The 20,947-nt window shown below is 35.9% G+C and overlaps 1 protein-coding gene across 1 annotated transcript; it reads left to right on the top strand.

Moving 5' to 3' along the window:
- The first annotated feature begins 12,789 nt into the window (after window positions 1-12,789).
- LOC132033824 (glucan endo-1,3-beta-glucosidase 9) lies at window positions 12,790-17,635 on the top strand. The gene is made up of 2 exons (XM_059423933.1): window positions 12,790-13,234; window positions 16,244-17,635. Exons 1-2 carry the CDS (start codon window positions 12,912-12,914, stop codon window positions 17,343-17,345), a joined length of 1,425 nt encoding a protein of 474 aa, XP_059279916.1. The 5' UTR covers window positions 12,790-12,911; the 3' UTR covers window positions 17,346-17,635.
- Window positions 17,636-20,947: the final 3,312 nt, after the last annotated feature.

Consider the following 20,947-nt stretch of genomic DNA (forward strand, 5'->3'; position numbering starts at 1 on the left):
CTGCTACAATAGGGAAAGAGACCTATTTTGCTTTCTGTCTAAGTTAGTTGAGTCTAACTGGATAGTTGACACTGGCGGCTCTAATCACATGGTGCACAATATTAATCTACTCAAAAGGCTTAAGGTGTTGGATGTGAAAGATAAGAACAAAGTAAACTTACCAAATGGAAAGCAAGTAGACATAAGCCATAATGGTGATGCTTCTATTCTGCAGGATAAAACTATTCAAAATGTCCTGTATATACCAGAATTCAAATATAATCTTCTCTCAGTGTCAAAAATAACCAGGGCCCTAGGATGTCTTGTGGCATTTTTCCCTGATTTATGTGTCTTTCGGGACATCTCAAGTGGGAAGGTGCTAGGGATTGGTAGAGAGGATGATGGCCTCTACACATCTACAAGCGAATAATGGTGGTCTACCTAAGGAGAAGCAAGTGCAGTATAAAAGTGGACCTTCAACTTCTGTATAATTTTCTGAGCATTTTACTTCTAATAATGTCAATATTAGTAGCATGATTGCTGAGAATAAAATGTGTGATATTTCTCTGTGGCATAGGAGACTAGGTCATGCTCCCATTTCAAGGTGTTAGCTCAGATTACTTTGTTACCTAGTATGACACATAAGGATCATCACTGTACTATTTGTCCTATTGCAAAGCAATCAAGATTGTCATTCCTACTAGCATAACTCAATCTAAATGTGTTTTTGACTTGGTACATCTTTGATGTGTGGGGTCCTTATACAATGCCAACTTATGATGGTAAAAGATATTTTTTGACTCTGGTTGACAACTACTCTAAATTCATTTGGATCTTTTTAATGACTACTAGAGCAGACGTTGTTGTTCTTATTAGAAACTTTCTTCTTATGATAATAACTCGTTGTTTATTTGTGGTATTAAGTGTGCCACAATGGAATTTAGGATTCCTAAATGAGCAGTTAGTTTCTTACTAAAGGATTATCGTACTCCGTAAAGGAGAAGCTCTTTGTGTTTATACTCCCCAGCAGAATGGGTGGTGGAAAGAAGACATAGAACTATCTTAGACATGGCAAGAGCCTTGAGATTTCAGGCTCATATGCCCTTGAAATTTTGGGGTCATTGTGTCTCTACTGCTGTTTACTTGCTTAATAGGTTACCTAGTTCAGTTTTGGGTGGTCAATCCCCTTATGAAATATTGTTTCATACTCCTCCATCTCCAGAACATTTAAGAGTGTTTGGTAGCCTGTGTTATGCCTCTAAGGTCAAAGGTGATAAGTTTTAGTCAAAGGCGGTTCATACATTCTTCTTGGTTGTTCTTCTCGAGGAAGAGGCTACATTCTTTTTACTTAAGTTCTCATGATGTCTTTGTTAGTAGAGATACTGTTGTCAAAGAAAATATTTTCCCTTTCAAAACTCCTCACTATGATGTCTCTCCTCTCTTTCCTGTTTTATCCCTAACTCCTGATGATGCCTATGATCCTCCTCAAAATCCAACACCTATAGTGATGCCTTCTCCACCTGAGGCTCCTGTTCCTACAGATATCTAAGTTGATCTTTTGCCTGAGCCTGCGTCTATCCTTGATTTACCATCTGTTCCTCCTGTTGATGTCAGAAAATCATCTAAATCCACCAAAACTCCTGCCTGGATGGCTGACTATATCATTCCCTCTAAACCTATTACCTCTGCTCATTCTCTAGGCAATTTTGTCTCCTATGATCATATCTCTTCTCAGCATAGGGCATCTTTGACTGCATTCTCTGCTATTATTGAGCCAAGGTCTTTTCTTTGAAGCTAGTAAGGATCCATTTTGGATCAAAGCCATGGAAGCTGAACTTCTTTGCATTGTAAGACAATCATACACGGTCTTTAGTCGACTTACCCTCTGATAAGCAACCCATTGGTTGTAAATAGATGTTCAAAGTCAAGTATAAGTCCTCAAGAGAGGTATAAAGGTACAAGGCTAGGCTAGTGGCCAAGGGCTATATGTTATATCCCGTACTTTGTACGTTGGAATATTCTAAGTGGTTGCGACAAGTTATGGGTAAGGCTATTTTTCCGACTTTGTTGTAAGACACAAGTTGCTTATGAATGTTGTTGGATGTAAATATTAAGGAATTTGGGGTTAAAAGTGAATTATGAAAAGTTAGACATTTCATGAAAATTTGGGGCCAAAAATGAAGTTTTGGAAACTTAAAAATTCATAAAAAAAAAAAGTCATGTGGCCATGCACATGAAACTGGTAGACCATGGAGCCACTTGGGTGTATAATAAGCTTATAAAAGATGATTAATTGATCATCTTCATACATTATGATCACGCCTTAGAAATTTCAAGAACCATGGAGAAGAAAGAGAGAGAGTCCATTCGGCCACACCATGGCGAATTTTTGTCCTTAAAAATTTGAGCAAGAAAAATTATTTTCTTCTAGTTTCTCTACTAATTGGAAGGTGCTCGTCAACGTGGAGGGGTCGTTGGAGCAAGAAAAACGTCCGTTTGTGCGATTGGCAAGCCTAGCCGAGAGGAGAAGTTGAATGGAGAAGGTGAGATTTAATCTTGTTTACATGTTTTCATAGATGGTTTGTATATGTTGTGGTATGTAGAAATGAAGAAACCATGAAATTATGATTGTGGAAGGTTGGCCGTATATGTGTGTTTGGCCGTGTGCATATAGTGGTGTGTTGAAGTGATGAATTAATTGTAGTTAGCATGTTTGTGTGTTGTTGTAATGTGTAGAAAATGAATGAAACTCATGGAATGATATATGTTGAGGAATTTGTGTAGGGGTTGTTTGGTATGTAAGAAATGAATTAATGTTATCTAGTATTTTGGTTGTCGTTGTTATGAATTTTATGATGTAGAATGAAGGTTAATGATCAAGTTGAAGTTAAAAACCGTGTGGGCTGATTTGGAGTTAATGTGATTTTATTATAGTTTCTTGGATTTGTGAGGATAATGTTGTCAATGTATGAGTTGTTAGTGTAGTCGATGAATTTGGAAGGAAGAAAGGTATTGTTGATTGTTTTCTTGTATTTGGAGGGGTTCGGGTGGCATGGTGGAATGGATGGGCTGATTTGAATACTTTGCGGATAGCTTGAAATGTCCTTGAATCTTGATTGAATGACCTCGGATTATTATTTGAATATGTGGGCATTGGCATTGGCTTGATCGTATGTAGTTTATTTGAATATAAATGAAATGTTGTCGAATTGTATAGAAAGGACCTATTAATGTTAGAATGCGTTTGGAATTGCTTATTGATATTGTTGATGTGGTTGTTGGTATTGTTGTTGATATTTGTGGTTGAGTTCTCGGGGTTGATGACTTTATAGGGGAAATCTTTTAATTTACGTAGACAAAGTGATGGGTTGGAAATGAATTTTTTTTCGATGCTTATGGCTAATGTTCGATGCCTATTGATGTTATTGTAGATCGTGAGAAGCCGAGACGTAAGTTCGGATTAGCGTAGAAGCGAGCTAAGGTATGTAAAACTACTCTTTTCTCTTTGGCATGTCTTATAGTAAATAAGCTATGACACGGCTTCTCGAGGTAATTCTACTCCGTGATCCGAGCATGTCCATGATTCTTGGCTCTCTCTTGATATTCGTATTCTTAATGTAATCGAATTATGGTTCTTATGTCTTTCGTATGACTATATGTTAGAAGTTGCACAAAAGTTTTGTCTTCAAAAGAATTTTGTTTTTAAACGAATCTGAAACTACGAACTTCCGTAACTTTCACAAACGAGCTCGGATCGCTTCGAAACGCTCATAGGAGGTTCCATAATGTATAACACCCCCGACCTCCATAGGCGGGCTCGGATTTGGGTTGAGACCTATCCGTGGGGCCCGAGACCTTACCATGATTAGACTTAATGATTTTCTAAAAAAGACTTAATGTGATTATCGTTTGAACCCCGAGTATGATTATTTATTTAACGAGTACGAAATGAGAATTGTTATGTTTATGATTCCAATATGAAGTTATGATCCTTAAGGTTCGGTTTGATATGTGCCAGGGGCATTCGGAAAGAAACGTGATTGGGCTATTGTCCTAATTTGTAAATAATGATTTGCTTTGATTAATTTATTAAGTTTTTGTAAATGGTTGCATTGCATATGGTTACATTGCATATGGTTATAAATATTTTGAATTGCATATAGATCCTACGATTCTGCTCGTGCACGCTATTATTACTTCCTTCGCCGAGTCCCGGCCATCGTTATCGTGCGCACAATTCGAAGTATTCGAAGTATGATGAGCGTACGATATGGTATGATATGTTTCGAAGTATGATGTGTCGATGCACGCCGAGCCCCTCTTTAATAGGCAGTATCGTGTATATATGATATGATGTTATGATGTGTGACGGAGATACGGAGATATGCAAAACTTCCGAAGTATGATGAGTTGTGGCGCCCAAGGCAGGAGGGGTGACCACGTTCCGTCCGCCGGGTCCTATCACGGGCCGCATATGATATGTGATATGACAATATGTTGATATGATGACATGATGATTTGATAATATGATAATCTGATTATATGAAAATCTGATGATATGATAATCTGATGATATGATAATATGATGACATGATATGATGATTCTGTTTACCGAGTCCCTCACTAGAGGGCCGGGACACGCCATATGTTTATACGATGATTTTACTCACCGAGTCCCTCATTAGAGGGCTGGGTACGGTACATATGGGCGATGATATAATGACATGATTATGATATGAATTTTACTTCCGACATATGTATATGCATGATAAGTGTTTTCAAAGGCAAGTTTTATGGTTTTCTATACTCTTTACTTCAGTATGATCCAGCTTACTGTATTTTCCTGCTTTACATACTCAGTACATATTCCGTACTGACCCCCTTTCTTCGGGGGCTGCGTTTCATGCCGCGCAGGTACATCCAGATGAGCTGAGCTAGTAGTAGAAGATGTTCCAGCTGGATTGGCGAGCTCCATTTCCTCCGGAGTGCGGCCGAGTCAGAGTATTTATGTTATGGCAGTTTGTTCTATGTGAGAGACTTTGCAGACAGAGTCCGTATAGTACGTGTTGGTTTTGTAAGCGGCTCTGTAAGCCGTTGTATTATTGTGTATTGTATTACGGGTTTTCTATGATTATAGATTTTATTTGATTTGATAAAGACGAAAGGCATGTTCGTTTTCTGAAAAACTTTCAGTATGTACTTATGTCATGCTAGCGGGCCCAGTTTGGTTATGAGTATTACGAGAGTCCGTGGGTTCGCTCGGTCCTAAATAAGGGTCGAGTGCCCATCACATCCTATCGGATTAAGGGTGTGACACTATAGCCAACAAGAGGGGTTGGACTATTCTGAGACATTCTCACCTGTAGCTAAGATGGTGACTGTAAGGTCTATTGTTGCTCTAGCTGCTTTTTCTGAGTGGTATGTGTTCCAGATGGATGTTCATAATGCTTTTCTTCAAGGTGACTTGGTGGAGGATGTGTTCATGCACATTCCTGATGGCTTTGCAAGCCAGGAGGAGTCACAGAGGAAAGTGTGCAAACTTCACAAGTCATTATATAGCCTCAACCAGGCTCCTAGACAATGGAACCTGAAGTTAACTGAAGCCTAACAGATATGGGATTTGTGCAGTCTCACTATGACTATTCCTTATTCGCTCAACAGAAGGAAGGTAGTATTTTGATTGTTCTGGTTTATGTAGATGATCTGCTGGTGATTGGAAGCAATCTTAGACTAATTGAACAAGTGAGACAAGATCTTCAAACTAGGTTCAAAATGAAAGATTTGGGTGAATTAAAATACTTCCTAGGCACTGAATTTGCTAGGTCTGAAAAGGGGATTCACATATGCCAAAGGAAATATGCTCTTGAACTAGTCTTAGAAATGGGGTTGAATGACTGCAAGCCATCTGGTACACCACTTGAATTTAATCACAAGATCACTGATTGAGTGTGACACTTTGTTTCAACCTGAAGTAGATGAATATGATACAATATTGTCTGATAAAAACAGCTATCAAAGGATTGTTGGTAGGCTGCTATACCTGACCATGACCAGGCCTGATCTGGCATTTGTGGTGCAAGTCCTTAGTCAACATATGCATGCTCCTTAGTCTTCTCACATGGAAGCTGCTAAGAGGGTGGTTAGATACATTAAAGGAGTTGTTGGCCTTGGTTTGTTCATGCTTACAGCTAGCAGTATGAAGTTGACTACATATTGTGACTTTGATTGGGGCTCACGTGTTGAAAAAAGAAAGTCAGTTACAGGGTATGTGGTGAAATTTAGAGATGCCTTGATATCCTGGAAATCTAAGAAGCAACATACAGTGTCCAAAAGCTCAGCATAGGCTGAATTCAGAAGCATGGCTTCTACTGTGGCCGAGATAACTTGGTTAAATGGTTTGTTCAAAGAACTGGGCAGAAATTTGGAGTTACCAATAACTCTATTTTGTGATAGCAAAGCTGCTATACAAATTGCAGCTCATCCCATCTTAGCAAAAGTCATAGACAGCCCCCTAAACTTTTTCACATATTCCTCATGGCTACCTAAACCCAAACTTGTTCCAATTTGACATCTAAACTACTCTGGATTTGTACCACATAAGCACCTTTTGCCTACATGGCGCCTCGTCTGTGCTGCACTCAAACTAGTCGCGTGAAGGGCATTTATATATTTACGGGCCAATCAAAAAATGACATGTCAATAAATAAAAAAAGCCAAAATCGGAATTTAAAAAAAAAAAAGAAGGGAAAAATCCCCTTGTCTTCCCCAATTCTTCACCGGCCAAATCCCCTCTCCACTGCCCCATGTCACACCCCTTTCCCATCTTCTCTCAAAAAAAAAAAAAGAACTAGCAAATGAGATAGAAAGCTAAAAAGAACACCCTCTGTTCTTAATAACTAAGAATTCAAGCTAAAAGATCACTTAACTCAAATAACGAGAAATGAAGAACCCATTTTTGACTAATGATTCGTAACGACGTTTGGATCTTGCATTTGGTTAACAAAACCAACTGTTATACCAACTCCAACTATAATCCCAATTACAACACCCAAAACAAATGACATCCTTGGGGCTTTCTTCTTCTTTCAAAGCTCCTCTTTGTTTGTTGAACTAGTACTTTTTTCTTTTCAAGATTCGATAAAGAAGAAAACAAATACTAATAGAAAAAAATTTCCATTAAGACCGAGAAGAAGTTCATCGAAAAATAAAAATCGAATTGGGTCAAAAAGTTTTCCGGCGAAAATCCATTTTTTCCGGCAATATTAGTACAACTCTGAAGTTGTCTTCTTTGAAATTGTCAAAGCACTCAAACCTTAAATAACCCACAACACAAGAAGAACAAAAATATCAAAATAGATTTCCATTGTTTCTAATTGTACCACATGGTTGGATTTCTAATTTCCTTTTGCGGTTACGAATGGGGATTTTTGAGTTGAATTGTGTGAAGTTAGCGGGATGAAGAAATTTGGTATATATGAGTTTGGGGCTAGCCCATTGTTTCCGGCGAAACTCCACCGTTTCCGGTGAATGGATCAAATGGAATGGAGAAAAATAATGGGGGATGGCTGTAAATTGTAATCCATGTGGGTTAATTGTAGATTGTTTTTTTTTTCCTATTTAAATTAGTTTTTTCTTTTCTCATAATTCATCCTTTAATTATTATTGTGGGCCAAAATGCCACGTGTCATCTTCTAATTAACATTAAACACATCATCGCGAGTTGTACACACTCTATAATGGTAGCTGATAGTCAAAAAAGTATCTAAGTGGTATAAATTCGGATTGATTTAGGTGCCCAATAGGTACAACCCTCGGTTTAGGTACCCCAGAGGAAAATGTGACAAAGTTTAGGGGGCTATCTATGACTTTTGCCTTCATGAAAGGACTAAACATATTGACATAGATTGTCATTTTTTCAGGGAGAAAATTCAAGAAGGACTGATTCAGACTCAACACCTTGGAACCAAAGAACAACTAGCAGACCTACTCACTATGGCTCTATGCAAACCACAGCATGAATATTTAGTATGCAAGCTGGGAATGAAGAACCTGTTCTCATCCATCAGCTTGAGGGGAAGTGAAGAAGACTGTGGGACTAGTGAGGAAATAACTTAAAGTTAAAGGAGTGAGTTGTAAAATGTTAGTTAGTTACAACTGTACAAATCAGTTAGTTAGATTAGTTAGAAGGATATTTTTGTTATATACACTGTACAGTTCACTTTTGATCAATACAATACAATGAGATAATTCTCTCTCTCTCATCTCTCTCAACTCTTCTCTTCGATGTTTACCTTCGTCATATCTAAATTCTCTCAACAGAAGAGCCGAATACGATACATAAAATTATAAATAGTAGTTATATAATTGATCATTTCGCATGGCGGGGGGGGGGGTAGGGGTGGGGCTTGTGGAGCATCGAGTATCAAGCAAACAACATGTATATAAGGACAACATATAACAAAGGAAATGCTCCTTGATACTAGTAAATAATTTTATATAAATATTTACTTTTATTTTTTAAGAATAACAACGAACAACATCCATGAGCCTAAAATATCATAGTTTTAAACTATTTTTTGACTTCTAATAGAACCTTTTAAACTCGACCTGGAGGTGATATGTCATTTGACTCATAGATTTTTGTAATCCATCTTCAAGAGTAAGGACAAAGTGATGATTCCTGTTAGTTAGAAACAGGAGTTGAAGGAGATTTAATTGGATCGGAACCTTTAGGAACGGATCTCTTGATATCAAATTCATCATTTCTCTATATTTGAGAAAACTGGAGTTGGAGGAGGTTCTTGTTCATTTGGACCATTAGGAACACGTCTCTTGATATCAAATTCATACAATTTCTCAATATTTGACGGATGCTGTTTGTAAAATGGAGTTGGAGGAGGTTCTTGTGGATCAGGACCTTTAGGAACACGTATTTTGATATCAAGCTCATACAATTTCTTTGAATTGGAGAAAATTGGAGTTAGAGGAGGTTCTTGTTCATTTGGACCATTAGGAACACGTCTTTTGATCTCAAACTCATACAATTTCTCAATATTTGATGAATGCTTTTTGAAAAATGTAGTTGGAGGAGGTTCTTGTGCATCAGGACCTTTAGGAACAAGTCGCTCAATCAAAGCACAATAGCAAGATGTAAAAGATAACATAAGGCTGATAATTCCAAGCAAGTTTGCTTTGGCAAGCTCCATTTTCTATAGGATGCTTTAGCTGTATATCAATATTTCTACACTTCTTATAAAGGAGTAGACCTCACCTGGTGGGATTATACTAGATATATTATTGTTGTTGTTCTTATATTGGAGTTTTATCGGACTTATTTGCAACTTCTATTAAAAAATTCAAGGTAGTAGATTGTCAAATCTACTGGAATGGAATTAAAATAATTTTGTTAAGCTCTGCTTTCTAAAGGAAAGTTTGGCCTCACATTTAGTTTATCATTTTTAGGACTTCTGTGGGCCTTATTTGCAAATTCAATCAATAAATTTACAGAAAAGAACTTAATGATAATAAACTCTTTACCTTAAAATGTTGAAGTTAAGTCATATCATGACTAGATTTCTTTTTGTGTTTTAAGAAGTAATTAGCCTAACCAAAACCACGTGTTCATATGGAAACGAGAAAAAAAAACATTAACTCGTTGACCAAGTTTGATTATGTAAGCCTCATTTGCAAATTCAATCAATAAATATACAGAAAAGAACTTAATGATAATAAACTCTTTACCTTAAAATGTTGAAGCTAAGTCATATCCTGACTAGATTTCTCTTTGTGTTTTAAGAAGTAATTAGCCTAACCAAAACCACGTGTTCATATGGAAACGAGAAAAAAAAAAAAAACATTAACTCATTGACCAAATTTGATTATGTAAGCCTCATTTGCAAATTCAATCAATAAATTTACAGAAAAGAACTTAATGATAATAATCACTTTACCTTAATATCTTGAATTTAAATCATATCATGACTATATTTCTTTTTGTGTTTTCAAAAGTAATTAGCTTAACTAAAACCACATGTTCATATAGAAAGGGGAAAACATATTAGCTCATTGACCAATTTTGATAACGTAAGGAACAACAACTTTAGTTTCTCGAACTTATCTTTGACGCACGCTGAATATTGGTAAAAAAGTATAATAAATTTGATTATTCTATATACGCAGGATGAATAACATAATTCAATTCATTATGAGTTTGATTGCTCAACCTTCGTTTTTGCCTGATAAGGTTTATGATTTAGAGCACAATGAATATTTTAGGCTCATATCAACGATAAACTCCCGGTTACACATTCCTCATATTTAACTCACTAATCAAAATTTATTTGATTTTTTTACATTATCATATTAATTCAGATTCCTAGAAACTTATACCTAAAATTAAATAAAAACTCATAAAAAGTTAAAAGAAAGGAAAAATGCAAACATGCATGAATCATGATGCATGCATTGATAATATTTGCCGGAAGAACTATTTTGTGATTAATGATGCAACTTGAGAAGATGGTCTCTTGTACAGTTTTGTTAAGACTGTTATTCCTTCAGTGTTTTAAATTCCAGCATGTAAAAAATGTCTTGGTTGCTTCCCCCAAGCTTAGGCAATCCTTTTAATTTCTCATCATTTTAGATTGTATAAAGAACAATGATAAACCAGTCCTGAAATCTCTTACTTTCTGTGTTGCTGACTGCGGGGACGAATTTATAGGGGAGATTATGGGACACGGGAATTCATGGTCTCTCTGCAGAGTTATATTTATGTACATATTTTTTATGGAAAAGAGCCAAATATACCCCTATACTATTAGAAAAGGATCAAATATACCCTTCATTATCTTTTAGGTAAAATATCACATCTTAATTATCTTTGAAATTTAAATATACCGTTACTGTTATATTTTGGCACATATATATCCTTTATTTCAACGGAGGGGCGATGTCATTATCACATTATGGCAGTTTGAATTATACCCTAATTAATTAAAATTTAACCCATAACCCGATATCCAATTAAGACCCACACCCATACTCGGAAAAATTCGGGTCAAGCTTAAAAAAACTTCTTCAAATGGCTAAAGAAAAGTATATTTTGAAGGAGCAAGACAATTCTGAGTTAAAGCTTGAAAGGATTTTAATTTACATTGTCAACTTCGTAAAGATGAAGGTCAACAGATTCAACTTCTTTTAAGGGAATGTATATAAAAAGGTTGATACCCGTTTACTTTTATTGCTGTTGAAGCTCTTAAAGAAATAGCAGCTCAATTGGGGTAAAAAGACTGGGAATTTAAGCTAAACCCTTGTGATGCTAATCCGAATTGGAGCACACTGAAAAGGAAAGATATGCCCCTGTATAATAATACTCTCGTCTGCAATTGCACTTACCATGATAATCTTTGCCATGTGCAATGCATCTATGTCTCCATTCTCTCTCAAATAAATGAGTTTTGTTAAGCAATTGCACATTTTTTCCCTAGTTAATCTGATAAAGTAATGAAAATTCCTGTGTTAATATAGCATTGTATACTTTAAAGTTGTTTAGTTTTAGACCCTTTACTGAAACTCTGTTAGGAAGAAGCCATTGAAGAAGTTTTTCCAAACTTGACTCGAATTTTCCGGGTATGGATATGGGTCTTTTAATTGAATATCGGGTTATGGGTTAAATTTTAATTAATTAGGATATAATTCAAACTAGGCCAATAGGATGATGACACGTGTCCCTCCGTTAAAATAAAGGGTATATATGTGCCAAAATATAACAATAAGGGTATATTTAGCCCCAAAGTATAACGATAAGGTATATTTGGTCCTAAAGTATAGCGAAGGGTATATCTGATCTTTTTCTAATAATACAGGGGTATATTTGGCCCTTTTCCGTATTTTCTAACATTAGTATAATATTAACCGTTGGCAGCCTGATGCCCATGCTCCAAGAATGCTAGATCAATTCCCATTTAATACATATTTTCCTTTTTTTTTTAGTAGTGCAATACTATAAATCATAAATCCACCTCTGAATATGCTGGGGATGGATATTTTTTCCCTGTGCTTACTTGCCACATGCTTAGGATATTATTTGCTTACTTAAAAATGTGCCAAAAGGATGGGTGAGCCAAGGTGAGATCGTGGGTTAGCGTTTAGACTGGGGGTAATTTCCACTCGATGTGAAATCATGATTTCATATTTTGATTTTAAATTAACGTTTGTTTATGTAATTTGTACTAAATTTTTTAACCTCAACTTCATATCATGACTTCAAGCAAATTCTCCAAAAAGCTATGATTTAGGATTCTAAACAATGATTAAAAATTATTTAAAAAATGTAGAACTTGATCCATAAGTTTATATTTTGTAAAAAAAAATCCATAAGTTGGTAGATATTTTACCAATCATGTTTATCAACCATTTATATCAAATATTAAAAAATTTGCAAGTTGGAAGCATATATATAACAAATTTACCGTTACCAACTACATTCACTTATGCAACTCATGTTCTGAAATAAAATTGGATCATCTTAGGTAGCGTATTAACTTTGTTATTTACTATGATTTGATCATTTCGGTAAGCTTATATAATAATTGAGAAAGTTTTAATGAATTATAAAGCTTGTTGGCTCTTTATATTTTCGTCTATAAAAAAAAAATATAACTCTAAATTATATGTCCAAACAAAACTTAAAATGCTCATATCATAATTTCAAATTATGTCCAACTATGGGTAAATTTGGCCGGATAGTATTAACAAGGTAAGTAAATTTGGTCCTTTTTCCGTTGAATTATTTCAAATACGGTACGAACCCAACCAAACGAGTGATGCCCATATTTATGTACAGTCCCTACCAACATTCCCATTGATATTCAAAATTGAGGAAAATTAATTTACACTTGCTGCCACTGGCTCTCACCTGCAACTTCTCTTCAATGGCTTCTAACAAACTTCCAGTAATTTTAGTTCTGTTCTTAGCCATTAGGGTTGAAGCTATAGGGGTGAACTGGGGCACCTCAGCTTCACACCCATTGCCACCGTCCAAAGTAGTGGAGCTGTTGAAGGCGAACAATATCAACAAAGTGAAGCTATTTGACACTAACTCAGAAATCATGGAGGCTCTATCTGGTTCAAACATTGATGTGACAGTAGGCATTCCAAATACCATGCTTCGTAGTTTGAATTCTTCCTTGAAGTCTGCTCATAGTTGGGTCCATGATAATCTCACCCGCTACTTTTCTAATGGAGCCCGAATACAGTATGTTACAATTACCCTTTACTTTCTTGTTTCCCTTCTGGGTTGCATATTTTGCACTTCTTAGTATTACTCTCGTAGTTTCTTGTCCTTCGATTTCTGCTTTCTTGTTTCCTCTTTTCAGACTGCTCTATCATGCTTTTTATAGAATTTTTAAATGGTTTATACGTTTCTGTTATGCCTTTTATCTTACTGCTTGAATTGCGTGTGCCGAGGGTCAACCAGAAACAACCTCTCTATCTCCCAAGGTAGGGCTGGTGGTAGTGTGAGGCAGTTTAAATTAGTAGTTGAAAAACTAGTTTGGTAAGAGAAACATAATTGAAATAGTTAAATGAATTGACTTCCTTTGTGACTAGGAGGGGGAAATGGGTTAGTCGGATCGGAAATGGGCGGGTCGAAAACGGGTTAAACAAAAAACGGATAAGATATCCACCCATATTTAACAACAACAACATACCCAGTGAAATCCCACAATGTGGGGTCTGTGGATGGTAGAGTGTACCCAGACCTTACCCCTACATTGGAGCATACACAGACCTTAGCACGCCCCATATTAAATACGGATAAAAAATGGGTTATCCGACGAATAACACGGATATCCATGACTTCAGAAATAGTTAGGTGAGAAGACAAGCTAAAAGGCAAAATAAGCTTTTTTTTTGAGACTCTAAAAGGCAAAATAAGCTTAAATACGAACTCATGAAAAAATAACTAAAAAAATGGGTATTGATAATATCTGGATATCCATATTATCCATCTGGATATCCATATTATCCATCTGGATATCCATTTTATTAGTGGATAATATGGATAATTTCCATATTTGATCCATTTTTAAAAAATTCGGTTATCCAACCCATATCTAACCATATCTAATGGTTCAGATTGGATAGTTACTTGTTTTTTTAACCATTTTGCCAGCTCTATTTGTGACCTATGTATCTGAATATTGGAAGTAGAGCAGAGCAACATAATTTACGGAGTGGTGTCAAACATTTTAGAATGGAAAGAGTGTCGTATAAATTGCAATAGGAGTCTTTTTGCATTTACAATTAATTGCTTGTTCTTCCTGCTATTTTAGTTTCTTATGCCATCCTAGATATCATGCTTAAAATGTGAAAGTGATTTGGGGTGAGAGTTGCTTAAGACCTCAGGCATGTTCCGTAAAAAACACTTACACAACATGTCTGAACTATGTTGCAGCTGGCATTAATTTTGAACAATCATAGTGATGCTTGCTGAACAAATAGCAAAATATTAACTTATGACTAGTAAGGTACTAGGGATTGAGGCATAGTGGTAGTTTGTTTGTACAACTATGCTAGAAGTATATTGTCAAATTGTCATAATGTAACGGCTTCAGAGAAACGTGGAGCTCTTCCTCTGAATAAAGAAGGATGGAAATTGCCATTGCATCTTTTTCCACAAAAATTCCACATCGCAGGTGGCAAACATTTTTTTCCCGCAGGGTAATAGAATTCATACAGGGAAAATATGATAGTGCAGCCAAGAGCTTGTGGACCAGAATTTTTTAGTGGACTCTGAGCCACTGGTTGCTGTTGATTGTTGAAATATGTTCAATTTGATTTTTGCCTTAGACTTGTCATACTAACACATACAAGACTACTTGCTTCTTTACTCCTTGCATACAACATAAGCATGAATTCTTATAGACTGTCAATCCTTCACAAAGTACTAAATGTTAGCAATCTTGTTATGGGAAACTTAATTCAAGAGCATGTCAAGTTTAGAAATCATTAGAGCTTCAGACCATTTCTCTGAGTTCAGCTGATGTCTTGTTTTGCCTTATTTAGTTTTCAGATCCTGCATAGTAGTCAACATAAAGTTCATACAATACTTTAAAGTAAACATGTGATGTTTTGTGGGTATATAACTGGATGCTCACCCGATGCTAGTATGAACTGTACTTTCTTGTTGACTTTTTGTTTGATCCCCTGCCTCACTCCTCCAGTGGACTGCTTTGTTGTTAATTCATTTTTCCATTACTTCTACGGAGGGGTTGCAAACCCAAGTTACAAACTAATTCTGGAAACGAAAAAGAAGAGCATAAAAAGAGAAAGAAGAGATGAAATCAAAAATTTCTCCATGACTTTCTTATCTCAGTATATGGAATCTGTATTGATCCAACTCCTTTATCCGTTTAACTGGTTATTAACTCTAAATAATATATTATTGTACAAGCTCAAGCTCAAGCTCCTAGATTAATGAAATCTCCAACAAGTTTCAAGCTTCATTTTTTAGATGCTAAAGATTATCAAGCCGTAGTAGCGTTATACACATTCTGCTGCTTGTGTGCAACCATTTGTTCTGAAGGCAATTTACTCAATTAGTATTTAGTTAATGCTGGAGGAGCTTCTATAAAATTTCTTCACCAGAGAAGCTTAATATGTGGAAGAGAGAATTAGTTTTTGCGTAGTGTTCTTAAGCTCCCTCGACAGACGAAAATGCTTTCAAGTCCCAAATTATGAGTTATGTGCTCATGAAGTAGATAACGCTAATCTGGTTGATGGATGTTCTGTGTAGCGGCATGTAATAATTGGTTGTGCAGGCGACAATTGAAAGCAATTGATGCTTTAATCATTCAATTGGCTTAGCTCGTGATTGCTGTTATGCTTGCAAAAGTAGGGCTTTCGTTGGTTTTACCTACTATTGAGAACAATGTTTGCAAAATTTTGTTGCAATTGAGAAATCATCGTAAACTTGAAGAAGCGAGTGTGACATGATGGTCATGTGGCTCATTGAAGTACATACTATCCCAGACCTCAGAAGCAACGGGTTGACAAATAAAAGGGTCATTCCGTTGCAAATAAAACTAGAATTTACTCTTTTGACATTGTGCAATGCGGTTTCTTGTCCTTGATGATGAAATTATAACTGATTTTTTTATTCTCAGATAGCATTCCATATCTGTTGCCATAATATCCTTTGAAAAATCGAAGATTGAGAATTTTTCTCTTAAACTTCACTTTATATGTTCACACACTTTGTAAGGTACATTGCCATTGGAGATGAACCATTCAATCAAATTTATGGTGAGCAGTTCCTTCCTTTTGTTGTTGGAGCTGCTGAGAATATCCAAACTGCATTGACCAAAGCTAAGCTGGCTGGGAAGGTGAAACTAGTTGTTCCGTGCAGTTTTGATGCCTTTCGGTCAGAATCTGGCTCACCGTCAAAGGGGCATTTCAGAGCAGATGTAAATAGAACAATGGCTGAACTCCTCAGATTTCTTAGCAAACACCAATCTCCTTTCTTTGTTAATATTTCACCCTTCTTCAGTTATCGTAATAACAAGAACATTTCCCTCGACTTTGCTCTCTTCAAAGAAACTGCACGCCCTCATAAAGACAATCACAGAACCTACAAGAACAGCTTTGACTTGAGTTATGATACCCTTGTTTCAGCTTTATCCTCTGCTGGCTTTGATAAAATGGATATAGTCATTGGGCAGATTGGTTGGCCAACAGATGGAGCTGCCAATGCTACCTCATCCAATGCTCAGGTTTTCATGAAAGGCCTCGTGGACCATCTTCATAGCAGAGCAGGAACACCATTAAGGCCTAAAGAACCACCAACAGAAACCTTTATCTATAGCCTTTTTGATGAAGATCAAAGAAACTTAACCTCTGGAAATTTTGAAAGACACTGGGGTCTGTTTACGTTTGATGGCCAGGCCAAATACCAATTTGATTTGGGGCAAGGCTCAGGAAAACGAGCAAATGCCCAAAATATCCACTACCTTTCTTCCAAATGGTGTGTTGTGAATAACAATCAAAACATGTCCAACGCAACTGCACGGGCTTTGGAGGCATGTTCTTATGCTGATTGCAGTGTACTGTCACCTGGAGGTTCTTGTTTTAACCTCAGTTGGCCTGGGAATATTTCTTATGCGTTTAATAGCTACTATCAACAACATGATCAAAGGGCGGATAGTTGTGACTTTGGTGGCTTGGGCTTGATTACCACAGTTGATCCCTCAGTGGGTACTTGCAGATTTATTGTTCAACTAGGCACATCCAATTCAGCTCTCCATCAGAAATTCACTATGATCACCATAGCAACCATTTTGTTATGGCTAGTTGGTGGAGGACTTTGATGGACTTGGGCACTGGTTAAAGTCTTTTTGCATGGCAAAGGGAATCACTGTTAATCTCATTCAAAAAGCGTGTTTATCCTGTATCTTTCACTTTTTTTTTTATTTTTTTTGACTTGTTCAATTCAGTCTCAATTTCATGTAAAGGTTGTTTAAATGAGGCTCACCTGAAAACTTTTGCAGCATTTTGTAGAATTACGTCTGGATATTAGCATGCTGGATGAGGTTTCTGGTTTAATTTGATTCTTGATTCTCTATGGTGTATACCATTCTGCCAACTTTTTCTTTGTTCAGATTGTTGTGTTCTTGTGTATCTTCTGCCCTTGCTTTCATTAATGCTCATCTTATTTGCTTTGGGTTGGGGGGGCGTACCGGTAAACTCCGAACCAGCTGGTTTTTTTTGTGTGGGTGCAAAAGATAGCGATTATATTAGATTTAGCAAAAGTGAGTACAGGGAGTGGAGGAGCTTAGAGTATGCTCCTGGTTTTGTATGCTAGCTAAACTATAAGGGGTCGTTTAGTTGGGAAACAAGTTATCCTGGGATTAGTTATCCCACCCTCCCACAGGGATAAAATAACACTACAATCCCGGGATAACTAATCCCGAGATAAGTTATACCGCGATTTTATCCCAACCAAAGGTGGGATAAACTCATCTCAAATTTAATACCGGGATTATTTATCCCTTATCCCTCATACCAAACGAGCCCTAACAGTCAAGTACATTGGGTGTAAGTACATTTTGGGGAACCCGGGGTTGTGATAAGGTACAAAAACTAGAGCTTGGTGCTGAATTAATTCTTTGTTCAGATTGTTGTGTTCTTGTATATCTTTTGCCCTTGGCTTCATCAGTGCTCATCTGATGGTGGAGGGTTACCAGTAAACTCTGAACCAGCTGAATCTAGATTGAATGTTACTGCTTTAACCTCCATGATTCTTGGCCAGTGAGTGAAAATTCTATTTAACCTAATCGCTGGAAGTCTTTGTAAGTTGCAATTACAAAGTTAACTGTGATGACAAAAGGTTTTGCTAGAGTTGCAGAATGACTTGATGATTTGACTCTAGATGTACCAGATGCTGAAAAACAATTTAAAGTTTATGTTGAAAGAGCTGAGGCTGAAGGATGGTCAGATTCCACTTTTAGTTTCAACAGACTTGGACATTCCATGGAAAATGGCTTTTGCTGAATGATTTCAAGGTACATACTATTCTTTCAGTTACTTAAGCACAACTCCAGTCATGTCCTGTTGAGCTATATTGCTCGGACTCTCCAAAAATGTTGCAGCACCCATATCATCCTCCAAATATGCACTAGATTTGGAGGATCCGATCGACACGCACTTGTCGACATTTTTGAAGAGTTCGAGCAACATAGATTTTACGGGACATGATAAGGCGATCCTAATAAATTATTGTATCTCTTTCTTGAAATGTGCTGAGGATAAAACATTTTGCTATATGAAATTTAGTAGAACATAATCATATTTTCCATTAGAAGTAGTACAAGGTGAATGTTGATATTGATAAATCTTGTGGTAATTAAGTTTGTGCATATGAATGCATTTATTAGAACATAATCAAGTTCCTTAGTACAAGGTTGGTTTCAATATTGTTATTTGGATGTTCCCTTCCCTTCTCGATCAGACGAAAGAGATATGAATTCTATTTAAGTGGATGAGGACTTTGCTTGACCTTGTATTTTTCGGGTCAAAGGCAAGAATTTGAAAGTGAATCATTAAGTGAGAATGTCCATAGAACATAAGAATATGATTTTGATATTTTAATTTTTGAAATAGATAGATATTGAGTGGAGTTCAACCATATATTAAAGTTCAAGTGGTTCATATATTTCACTAATTCAAATTGTAGGTTTGTCTTTTCCTTTTCTTTTTCAGGACTACATATTATGTTTAGCAACATCATTCAAATTGTTCTACCAAATTGGATTTCTTTACATGGACAATAGAGATTATAAAGGAGGATACCATCATGAACATGTTCTAAATTAATGTTGAGGAAGCAGAAATGAAAGCCCCAGAATAGTGCTCCTCAGAAGAGATCAACTTGCAACATTTTTCTAGTTATAGGATATATCTTCACGCAATAAATTATGAGAACTGCAAGTAAATTGTTTTGCAGTGTGATTGAATTGTTACATGTACTATTGATTTTTTATTTTTTTTTGAGATATAATAATTTTCCATTTTCAGATTTTTATACCATCATGTTGAGTCAAATATCCTGATTATTTTTTTCCTGCACTCCAATAAGACTTGAGGCGCCATTGTAAAAGCTCCAGTTAACTCAATGCAGGACAGAGAGTCAATCGATAATTGAGTGAGGGTTCATGAATCAAATCTTTACACACAAATAATAAAATAAGAGAATAGAAGTTGTATAAGAAAATAAACATAAAACAATCAAGGCTTATATTCTGGTGATATTTGACTTTTCACACAATCAGTTCGGTTTTTCTCATTTGCCTCCACCTCTACCCTTCCAGATCATATTTAGTTATCTTTAAAGGATATAGTCAGAATTTGACATTGAGCAAATATAAAAAGGGCATGCGTGCAGACACACAAATCCAAAGCTAGATAGGATCAGCAATATAAATTCGCAAAAATCATTTTGCACCATTTAGGTAAGTTTCACTAAATACAAATTTCCAATGTCTAATTTAGGTTACCTAATACCAGACGTCTCTACTTTTTTTTTTTTTTTATTAACCCACAAATATCTAAACAAACTAAAATAAATAAAATAATTTTATTTTTGATTTACCCATATTTTTTGCCTTTGGGGTACCACATGTGGAAAAATTTATAAAGAATTATACGATTCTTATCATATATAGTATTTTTCACGGGAAGATTATTTATGCAACCTTTACATATATATAGACAGCAGATCTAACAAAGGAAAATACTTCTTGATACTAGTAAATAATTTTATATAAATGCTAATTTTTATTTGTGAAGAATAACAACTAATAACTTCCACGAGCATAAAACATCATAGTATAAAACTATCTTTTAACTTAATACACCTATTTAAGCTCGACCTGGAGGTGATTTCTCATCTGATTCATAGAATTTTTTTATTTTTTCAGTCCATCTTCAAGAGTAAGGAAAAAACGACGATTCCTATTGGAAATAGGAGTTGGAGGAGATATAATTGGATCTGGACCGTTAGGAACAAGTCTCTTAATATCTAACTCATACAATTTCTCTATATTTGACGAATGTTTTTTGGAAATTGGAGTTGGAGGAGATATAATTGGATCTGGACCGTTAGGGACAAGTCTCTTAATATCAAACTCATACAATTTTTTTATATTTGACGGATGTTTTTTGGAAATTGGAGTTGGAGGAGATATAATTGGATACGGGCCAGTTAGAAACAAGTCTCTTAATATCAAACTCATACAATTTTTTTATATTTGATGGATGTTTTTGGGAAATTGGAGTTGGAGGAGATATAATTGGATCAGGACCACTGGGAACAAGCCGCTCAATTGAGTCACAGTAGCAAGATGTAAAAGATAACGTAAGGCAGATAATTCCAAGCAATTTGACTTTGGCAAGCTCCATTTTCTATAGGAAG

The sequence above is a fragment of the Lycium ferocissimum genome, chromosome 10 (genome assembly GCF_029784015.1).
Source record: "Lycium ferocissimum isolate CSIRO_LF1 chromosome 10, AGI_CSIRO_Lferr_CH_V1, whole genome shotgun sequence".
NCBI lineage: Eukaryota > Viridiplantae > Streptophyta > Magnoliopsida > Solanales > Solanaceae > Lycium > Lycium ferocissimum.

Coding starts and splice junctions, on each gene's coding strand:
- LOC132033824 (XM_059423933.1), top strand. CDS start 12,912: ATGGCTTCTAACAAACTTCCAGTAATTTTAGTTCTGTTCTTAGCCATT. Junction 13,235..16,243: donor TCTAATGGAGCCCGAATACA/GTATGTTACAAT, acceptor ACACTTTGTAAG/GTACATTGCCATTGGAGATG.